This window comes from Ammodytes marinus, assembly GCF_949987685.1.
Source record: "Ammodytes marinus genome assembly, chromosome: 14".
Classification (NCBI taxonomy): domain Eukaryota; kingdom Metazoa; phylum Chordata; class Actinopteri; order Uranoscopiformes; family Ammodytidae; genus Ammodytes; species Ammodytes marinus.
In genome coordinates this window covers 12,982,350-12,993,465 of record NC_137218.1, presented here as the reverse complement: position 1 = coordinate 12,993,465, position 11,116 = coordinate 12,982,350, and the positions used below count along the sequence as shown (strand labels likewise).

General features: G+C 39.3%; 1 protein-coding gene across 1 annotated transcript; it reads left to right on the top strand.

Moving 5' to 3' along the window:
• Nucleotides 1-1,107: 1,107 nt before the first annotated feature.
• LOC307260647 (septin-5-like) lies at nt 1,108-10,058 on the top strand (the record flags this gene model as incomplete). Its single annotated transcript, XM_080040924.1, has 13 exons — nt 1,108-1,212; nt 1,863-1,934; nt 4,105-4,467; nt 4,879-4,975; nt 5,260-5,346; nt 5,550-5,673; nt 5,919-6,053; nt 6,193-6,310; nt 8,646-8,747; nt 8,997-9,093; nt 9,403-9,565; nt 9,802-9,904; nt 9,987-10,058. The coding sequence occupies 13 exons, from the start codon at nt 1,108-1,110 to the stop codon at nt 10,056-10,058; spliced, it is 1,638 nt and encodes a 545-aa protein (XP_079897050.1).
• Between the last annotated feature and the right edge of the window lie 1,058 nt (nt 10,059-11,116).

Genomic DNA, 11,116 nt, shown 5'->3' with positions numbered 1-11,116 from the left:
TCCGGGGGTATGCCCCCCCGGGAGATTTTTTTATGTTTTTAAAGTGAAATGCATGAATCTGGTGCACTTTGAGAGGGAAATTAAGAGGCTAAAGCTGAAGAATTTTGTATGAAAAAAAATGGTTTTGACAACCCTGCACTAGTGGGTTAACTAAGAAATGCAAAAAAAAATAAAAAATAAATGTATTTATTTATTTATTTTTTTTCAAAAGGCCATATTACATTATATCTTTAAAATCGGCCGCGGGCCAATAAAAAGTGGGCCGCGGGCCGCAGTTGGCCCGCGGGCCGTAGTTTGGACACCCCTGGTCTACACCAACAATGTCAGTGCCAAAGTGAATGGACAGTCCCAACAGCCAATAAGAATCGGAGCCTCGCTCTGTTTGGTCAAAGTGTACCGCTCATGTTAATTTTGACCAATCAGAAATCACATAAGCTACCCCAGCTTTAAGACATTATTTTTAAATCAACAAATACAATGCATTTCAAGACTTTTTCAGGATATGACACTGTTAGCCTACATCTTAAACAGAAACCCATGAACCCGAACCACTTATCAAACACTTACCTTCTGTTGGCTTGGTGGCTGTAAAAAATAAATAAATACAATTAAAATTAAACTTATTAAATTGCAAGAAAAGTAATACATTTTCGATAGCATTTGTGCATCTCTTGCGTTATCGTTACATCCAAATCCAAGTCACACAGCTAAGCACTCCTAGATTCTAGACATCTCCTCAGTTTGGTAGAGAACAATGTTAAAAGGTTTATTTCTGTAAGGTGTCATTTCTAGCATTATTTTCATATTGGATTCACGCTATTGTCATAATGTCAACAAAATATAGCAAAACATGTCAAATAAAATAAAACATGAGGCCTCATAACTCTATGCTAAATACCTAGCTCATTGCACAGCTAGGCCAGAACTAGCCTTCTCATTTTTACCATGGTTACAGCCCTGCCTGGTTGTCATCGTTACGAAAGTTAACAGCGCACAGCCAGACTGTTTCAATATGTTGGCGTATTCAAGCAAATATGATTGAAAAGTGCTTAGAGTACAAGTGGACAGAGGAGGAACTGGTTAAGCTGAAGTGTTTAAAAGGTTTCTATGGAGTTCTTTATATTCTGGAGTAACGTGGTCCACGACCGTAAGCCTACTTCGCATGTTACACGATCTTTAGAGCAGTCCAAAACTTTGACAAGCGACAAAAAGGTGAGATGTGTGGTTTATTAAAATGACTTCACCAACATTTTCAAAGTTAAACAAATGCTTAAACATGGGCAGCAGGATTTTATCGATGTTTTAGTTTTTTTTAAACTCAAAGAATTGGTAGCATCTAGGCCTACATCTAGGCCGATTTATGTTTTAGAAATGCGTCCCGTTTACGTGTAATGGGTTTCGAGGAGAGTGAAGACATTTATTCTACCAAAAAGAACCAAAACATTTTATTAGATCTTGTTTTTCTCTGGAGCAAAAAAAGAGAAGATGTTATGCCATAGTGTCCTTAACCAACGTCATTGATGCGGTTTTTAGCTGCAGTTTTGGTTATTACAATTTCGACTTTAATTTAATTCCGAGGGATATTTAAACATTCTTAAATTTAACTTGCTCTTGAAACTGAATCTGTGTTTGCATCCTGCACTGAATATCAACATGCCTCATGCCTGCTGTGGTACAACTCTCTCTCTTGTAGCCTACTTAAAACCACGTGACAGCTCTCAATATAATGCATGGGTCCACACCATAGATAGTAAACACACACGCATGCCTCGTCATCACATTTTATTGGTTGATGTTTAGTTTGGTCTTTTTCGGCATCACTAATGTTTTAGTTAATCGCTTTTCCTGCCTATCTGATGTAGGTAAAGTTTGACAAGCCGACAGTATCATGGAGCACATGTCCTCTCCCGTCATGTTCCGCAGCAACACGAAAGGTAAGTCAATAACACTGAATACCTGCATTAAAACACAGCTAGGTTTATTCACGGATCTTATTAAACAACATAAAAGTAGTTCAGCAGATTGAAAAATTACCATAGCACGTACCCTTATATTCTTTTCAGGGATTTATATTTGCATATGGCACTTGAATTGCTTGATTCATGGTGTCCTTTTACGCAACGTATTTACTCTATTTGTCTTACCTAAGTATTGTTAATGCTATGATGTTCTTCACCTACACATGTGCGGAAAAGCCATTTAGTGTGTTTTTGTGCTGCTTTTTATTTTGTATCAGGAACATATAGTTAATATTTTTTTTTACCATCCTGTCTGCCACAATAAAGCTGCAACTTTTCCACTAAATGAGGTAGGACTCGTTTGTATAATATTATTTACTGTTAGTGTTGATAGCTTGTGTGTGTGTGTGTGTGTGTGTGTGTGTGTGTGTGTGTGTGTGTGTGTGTGTGTGTGTGTGTGTGTGTGTGTGTGTGTGTGTGTGTGTGTGTGTGTGTGTGTGTGTGTGTGTGTGTGTGTGTGTGTGTGTGTTTAAGAGTTAAATCTTCAACCCCCCATCCTGCTAGAACATTAGAAACTGGGTTAAGCCTGCTGCAAGGCTTTGTGGGTAATAAGGGTTGACAGGTACAGGAGACACCAGACGAAGCCTGATCAGGCCAGCAGCACTGTGGGCTTTGTTTTTCAGTTTGCACAATAGGAGACTGGAGAAATGTTTATATCCTGTAAAGAATGGCATGGATTCCTAGCGGCTCCTGGTGGCGAGTACAGTCAGTGTGTGGGGAAATGAAACCAACGCAGGTGCTGACTGAAGTTTTTAGAAAAATAGAGAGGGGAACACCAATACACCTGCACATGGATCAGTCATATAGCCCTGATGAATATTTTCATCCACTAGCTATGTGTACAACTATGACTTCAGTCTTGTTAGTGTTTCCAGTTTAAGTTGTTCCTCTACCAACCCAGCCTGGACAGATGGACAAATGCCTCTGTAATGGTATAATGGGATCACAGGTCAGGGATAATCAGTGAAGAATGGGTTTAGTCAGCCACAACTACAGAAAATGCATACTGACCATAGCATGTACTCAGACTGTTACTACCATAAGCCAGTTAGTTAGTTTGTGTTGGTTTTCATGTAGAGTCAAAGTGCCATGTAAACTATCTATTTAAAATCACTAATAATACACTCATATGTTGAACATTAGGAGTAATCATTCTCAGTAACTGCAATGATTGTGAAAGCTCATAAAAGAAGAGGCCATGATATATGGTTTTCTCTGATTACTGTTTAGGTAACTGCCAATTTGAAGGTTTCGCTGCTTTTGTTAGCTTTCTGCCTGTCCTTCAGTTTGGACTTGTGCACTGTGTCAATATATGTTTGGCAAACTGCAGCACCATTGTCTTTTTAATAAATCAAGAGTTGCCACTACACTATTTGGCTTGGCATCTTTGGCCGATAATTTAAAAAAATTAAAGTGAAATTAAAGAAGATTTTTCTTTAAAGTAATGCCTAAGCTAAGATTAAATTGTTTCTGTCCTCAAATGTTTATTTTTATTTTTTTCTTCTGACAGAATTCTTCTTAAAGGCCTACTTCACCGGTTTGAATATGAAGGTGTATTGAATTCTGAGATCCTATGTAGTATAAATGTGCGAAAAAAATTGAAATCGGTTCATCCTAGCCTGAGAAAAGGCAGAAAGAGTGTTATTTTTAACCCTATATTTCTCTTTCTCGTGACATCACAGAAAGAGAAATATAGGGTTAAAAAAAAACTTACTTTGTAAATATTACTGTGATGTCTTTTACTGTGACATCACAGTAATATTTACAAAGTACGTTTTTTTTAACCCTATATTTCTCTTTCTGTGACGTCACGAGAAAGAGAAATATAGGGTTAAAAAAACACTCTTTCTGCCTTTTCTCAGGCTAGGATGAACCGATTTTAATTTTTTTTGCACATTTATACTACATAGGATCTCAGAATTCAATACACCTTCATATTCAAACCGGTGAAGTAGGCCTTTAACAGATCAATAAGTAGGAAAGACAGATCACTTCCTTTTTAGTTTTGATTAGAAGTCGGATATATTTCTGACACTTATGATATTTAATTTAAAGCCATATGTTTCTCTTCTGCGTCCCGTCCTAGTTGTCCAGTCTGTCCATTGAGGACCAGGAGGACACTCAGTTTCCTTTCGCCATGAGGGATCTGCCTCCCGTGTCTCAGCTTGGCCAACAGAACCGGATACCGGGAAACAGTGAGGCAGAGACAACAGGGGCAGCAACCAACGGGAGACTCTCCAGCCATCCCGGGACACCCCCTCTTCACCGTCCCACCCCCAGACACCAAGCTGGCTCTCCCACAGTCCCACTCAAACCAAACCGGGCTGAGTTTCAGCCCCTGCCACAAAAGAGGCAGCTCACCTCTCAGGTGTCTTTTGATTCTCCGTTCAGTCCTGCCTCGCGTCCCCAAAGCCCATGGGGACGCTTTGACCCCTACAACTCTCCAGAGGTTTGTTTCTGTTCTGTTTTTAATGAGTATTGGCATCAGTTATTGTCTATTGTCATGTTGTCCGTGTTTGTGGTGTAGTTCTTCTTGAATATTAGGAGACTGAAAACAAAATAACAATATTTGTGGGAATATAATTGCTTTTTATTCCATACAAAAAGAGTGACTGAACTAGTGATTGTGATGATCTCACACCCACATTTCCAGAAAAAGATCCATTATATTTTCTTCTCAGTACATCACTAAAGGACAACTTGCTGAACTATAACATTGAGCTATTGGAGATGGTGAATAATATCAGAGTATTTACTGTATTGAGACATTTAAACTAATTATTTCACTAATCAAATTCTTACTACCTAATAATATGCTGATACATACAGTACATGTTAAGTTTGTGTTTATTTCCTGCAGGATCTGGACAAGGAGTATGTTGGCTTTGCCACATTGCCAAACCAGGTTCAAAGAAAGACAGTGAAGAAAGGATTCACATTTACACTTCTGGTGGCAGGTACATCCTCATATGTATCTTAAAATCTAAAAGCTTTTACCAGTTTGATTTAGGCTGTTATTGTGATTAAGTACACATCTCCTTTCATGTATTGCATAAGAAAAATTAAATAAACTCACACAAAACAATCTTACCATTATATAAAATCCCCAAGAACATTTCAACTGATAACATGTTTCGATGACTGATTAGTGGTTTTATGTTGTTATGTCATTGTACCGTATGTGTGAAGGGCATTTGCTATATAAATATTTGGGTTGTTGAGCATCTCTTTCTCTCTGTAGGGGAGTCTGGCCTTGGTAAATCCACACTAGTGAACAGTTTGTTCCTCACAGACCTCTACAAGGACAGGAAGGTTCCTAATGCACAAGGTGAGATTGGTGCTCTTATTTATTTAAGTTGACCATGTGCATTAGGAAGGAAAGCAGCTAGTGTGTGTGTGTGTGTGTGTGTGTGCGTGCGTGTGTGTGTGTGTGTGTGTGTTTGTGTACGTACGTGTGTACCTGCATGTTTATACACACTGAACTTGTTGCCTGTGTATTTTTTTATTGACTTTGCACATGTGTGTCTGCAGAACGGATCAATCAGACAGTCAACATTGTCAAGCACACAATTGGCATTGAGGAGAAAGGAATCAGATTGAGGCTCACCATCATAGACACACCAGGGTTTGGTGATGCCATCGACAATACAGAAAGGTGAGGTAATCAGTGTGCGCACTCAGCACCGAAAAGTAAAAGCAGCTTGACCCAGACGGGACACAGTGCTGTTTTGGTTGCACTGCTATTGGATGTGGTTAAAAGTTGGTCGTAGCATAGAAGGGCCAATGATTTTCCATCACAGGCGAACTGAATATGCTTTTAAATGGAAATACATCCCATTAAAAAGATCTCTCTGAGAGGCTTGTTGTTTTACTCACAAAGTATTAATGTGTTTGCGTTAGCTGGAGGCCAATAGAAGAATACATTGACGAGCAGTTTGAACAGTACTTCAGAGATGAGAGCGGGTTGAACAGAAGGAACATCCAGGACAACAGAGTCCACTGCTGCCTTTACTTCATTTCTCCATTTGGCCATGGGTAGGCCAGCAACATCTTTTACTTCTGCACTTAAGGCTTAACTGGAAAAACAGTGACTGCAGCAGCGTCACCTGAAAGTTGTTCAATATGTGTCAGGCATTTCTCTCTACGTGTGTTTTTTTTTTTTTAATTTTATCAGTCTTCGACCTCTGGATGTGGAGTGTATGATGGCCTTGCATAACAAAGTCAACATTGTTCCCGTATTGGCCAAAGCTGACAGCCTGACACAAGAAGAGATCCGCAGGAAGAAAATTAAGGTATTACATCATGATGAACACACACAAACACCACTTCCCTGGACAAGTCAATCAGTCACATGGCTGATGCCACCTTTTAATGTTTAAGTCTAGTGTGTTAGCATGCTAACATTTTTCTTATTAGCACCAAATAGAAGGCATTAAATCATGAACTAAAGTTTTTGTGTTGAAGTAAATTAGTAATGGAATTTTGACCTGATGATGGAGCTAGAATAAAAATAAAGTTACTACCATTCATCATTAGTTAGAGATGAATTAGTCTATCAAACCATGGCAATCCATCTATCCTATTTTACTCAACGACAAAAGTGAACCTCATGGTGACGCCAGTTCAAAAGTCTGCAGAACTGTTTAAAAATGTCATGGCAGTTCAACTTCTAGGTGTTGAGATATTTTTGTGCCAACATGGTGGACAGACTAAATATAAAACAAACCTAACAGTATAAGTTTCACTCTGGTTCGGATTAGCCAGACAGACTATACACTGTGTGCACAATTATTAGACAAGTTGTATTTTTGAGGATTCATTTTATTATTGAACAACTACAGTGCTCTCGGTCAATCCAAAATGTTAAAGAACCTAAACCTGAATGTTTACGAAAGTAAAAGTGAGGTTTTGTCTTTCTTACGAGAATATATATATATGTTTTGCTATTATTAGGCAACTATTAGTGTGCAGAATTATTCTGCAACTAAATAAAAAAACGAAAATGTTCCCATCTCACTTGTTTATTTTCATCTGTTAAAGTGAGAATAATAAAACAACTCAAAATTTACAAATAAAAATGTACGACTTGTCAACAAACAAAAAAATCAGTGACCAATATAGCCACCCTTCTTTTCAATAACTGTCACAAGCCTTCCATTCATGGAGTCTGTCAGTTTCTTGATCTGTTGACGATCAACTTTTTGTGCAGCAGCAACCACAGCCTCCCAGACACTGTTCCGAGAGGTGTACTGATTTCCTTCACTTCATCCATCTGGTCAGAACTGCAACCTACCCGGAGTGCTCAGAAGTACAAGATGTTCAGTGCTTAGAGACATGGCCAAGGTAGGGAAGGCTGAAACCCGACCACTACTGAACAAAACACACAAGTTGAAACGTCAAGACTGGGCCAAGAAATATCTGAAGACAGATTTTTCAAAGGTTTTATGGACTGATGAGATGAGAGTGACTCTTGATGGACCAGATGGATGGGCCTGTGGCTGGATCAGTAACGGACACAGAGCTCCACTTTGACTCAGACGCCAGCAAGGTGGAGGTGGGGTACTGGTATGGGCTGGTATTATTAAAGATGAGCTAGTTGGACCTTTTCGGGTTGAAGATGGTCTCAAAATGAACTCCCAAACCTACTGCCAGTTTCTAGAAGATACTTTCTTCAAGCAGTGGTACAGGAAAAAGTCTTCATCTTTCAAGAAGACCATGATTTTTATGCAGGACAATGCTCCATCACATGCATCAAAGTACTCAATTGCATGGCTAGCCAGTAAAGGCCTTAAGGATGAAAAAATAATAACATGACCCCCTTCCTCACCTGACTTAAACCCTATTGAGAACCTGTGGGCCCTGCTTAAACGGGATATTTACAGTGAAGGAAATCAGTACACCTCTCGGAACAGTGTCTGGGAGGCTGTGGTTGCTGCTGCACAAAAAGTTGATCGACAACAGATCAAGAAACTGACAGACTCCATGAATGGAAGGCTTGTGACAGTTATTGAAAAGAAGGTTGCCTATATTGGTCACTGATTTTTTTATTGTAAATTTTTATTTGTAAATTTTGAGTTGTTTTATTATTCTCACTTTAACAGATGAAAATAAACAAGTGAGATGGGAACATTTTCGTTTTTTTATTAGTTGCAGAATAATTCTGCACACTAATAGTTGCCTAATAATAGCAAAACATATATATATATTCTCGTAAGAAAGACAAAACCTCACTTTTACTTTCGTAAAAATTCAGGTTTAGGTTCTTTAACATTTTGGATTGACCGAGAGCACTGTAGTTGTTCAATAATAAAATGTATCCTCAAAAATACAACTTGCCTAATAATTGCAATTGATCCAAAATGACTGGATTTGCTTCCCATATTGCATTTCAATACTGTGTCAAAAAAGATCAGTCATTGAATGTGAGTTAATAATAACAGGGAGCTCCAGCATAAGAAGTTAACTCAACACGTAACTTAATAACAAGGTTAATGTCAACTCAATCTCTTTCTCCTTCTTCAGCGAGAGTTCAGGCATGGAGGCCCTCTAATCTGTCGAGTTTTATTTATGTATTTATTTTTCTATTTCTTTTAAACATTATTATTTCTATGTGTTCATATACTTTAGATCAGAGAACAGATCAAGCAGTTTGGGATCAACATCTATCAGTTTCCCGAATGTGATTCAGATGAGGACGAAGACTTTAAGAGACACGACCAGATACTAAAGGTTCGTCAGCTGACCTTTCATTCCGTCAGTCTGTCCCAGGGCAGCTGTGGCTACTATCGTAGTTTACCACCACCGGTATGACTGTGTGTGAATGAATGGAACCTGGAACCCTGTAAGCGCTTTGAGTCCTAAGGGAATAAAGCGCTATATGAATCCTATCCATTATTATTATTATTATTTTCTCACAGTCAAAACGCTGTCCCATCCAGCCCGTCTTGACTGTGCGTTGGTTTATGCTTCTCTCTGCAGGACAGTATCCCGTTCTCAGTAATTGGGAGTAACATTCAGGTGGAGAGTAATGGGCGCAGGTTCAGGGGTCGCGTCTATCCCTGGGGTGTGGTAGAAGGTATTGCGTAACAAACACACACTCAATGTTTCCAAGTTTTATTTTCATTTCCATTTGTTTTAAGTAAGCTTTTTTACTTTTATTGATTCATTTGTAACTTGAATACAATTTTTCTATAAAGTCCAAATGACATCATATTTCTCCGTTTCTAACCCTTGTTTCACAGATGATTATCGACAAATGCATCATCATCTTTATTATTTAAGCACCTTGATTTCTTAAATTAGTTTTTCTACACTGCTTTTGTTCTCACATATAAAACGGAACAAGCAGTCTGATCCAGTAACATGTTTGTCTCTTCATGGTCAGTGGAGGACCCGGCTCACTCTGACTTCCTGCTGCTGAGGAACATGCTGGTGAGGACCCACATGCAGGACCTGAAGGACGTGACGCGGGAGACGCACTATGAGAACTACAGAGCCGAGTGCATCCAGAACATGACGCGTCTTGTGGTGCTGGAGCGGAAGCGCAGGTGGGTGGAGTCCAGATCAATGCCGTGTGATTTGATTGGTTGATTGAACACACATGGATCTTACATTCTCGCTTCTAGAAGCAGAGGGAATTGTTTTTGGGACATTTTACGATCGCAAATAAAAACGAACAATAAATACATGCAGCAGAGGTATGTCAGACACTTTCCATGATGATTTGATATAGATGCTGAAACAGGTTGTTCTCTCGTGTGTGTGTGTGAATATGGATTTTTAGTTTGCGAGAGAAGCATCGAGATGTGAGCGAAGGAGATTTTCCTCTGCCGCTGGCCTCCGTCGACACAGAGACGGAAAGACTCATCTTTGAGAAAGATGAAGAGGTACATCTCTCTTACCGACTCACTCCTTTGTTCACTCACTCACATATTGTAGTTTTAATAGTTCATTTATTCCTGTCTGCAGCTGAGGAGGATGCAGGAGGTGCTGGAGCGGATTCACGAGCAGATGCAGCACAGCCAGAGAGAAGGCTGCTGATATTCCTGTGATTCCCTGGAAGAGGAGACCAACGAGGAGCATCCAGGCCTGACTGTTTAAAAAGAGGAGAAATAAAAAGGAAATTTTGCATTAATGCCCTTGTCTGATTGTGTTGCTGTGAACAACTTAAGGTGATCGAGGCTGGAATTATGGTCCTTCAAGGATGCACGTACATTTTTCTGTGGGTCTACGTCGCAGAGAACTAGTATTATGGGTCATTGTAGGCTGCCCAGGCCTTGAAAATCAACACATCTTGCAGACCTAAGGGTGAACCAAGCTGAGTGGCTGACCCTGTAGGGTCGAAGTGTGAACTCAACACTCACTCAGAAGTGTAACAGATGTGTTAGTTAAGTGCAGCCCGGAGAAGTATGTTCCCGCCTTAATCAGCCACAGGCTGTGTTGTGTTCAAGAACACTTCAGCAGGTCACTCTGGCTCATGGGTGGAATGAGTCGTTCTGATGCTACAATTAAATTACTTTAATTTGTTTGTTTTATATTAATGTATTCCAGGAATGCTCCTTTTGATGCAACACTCATCAAGGGGCCATTGTATTGATGTATCATTATCATTTTCAAGTTATATTACTTGAGTCAGTTGTCTTTTTTTCTATTTTTTCTGTTTCATAAGGTCAGAAAGTAAAAAAATGTATTAAAAACACTTAACTGCAGTATACAGTATCTCACAAAAGTGAGTACACCCCTAACATTTCTTCAAATATTTCATTATATCTTTCCATGCGACAACACTGAATAAATGACACTTTGATACAATGTCAAGTAGTCAGTGTACAGCTTGTATAACAGTGTAAATTTACTGTCCCCTCAAAATAACTCGACACACAGCCATTAATGTCTAAACTGTTGGCAACAAAAGTGAGTACACCCCTAAGAAAAAATTTCCAAATTGGGCCCAAAGTGTCAATATTTTGTGTTGCCATCATTATTTTCTATCACTGCCTTAACCCTCTTGGGCATGTAGTTCACTAGAGCTTCACAGGTTGCAACTGGAACCCTCTTCTACCCATTCATGACGACATCAAGGAGCTGGTGGATATTAG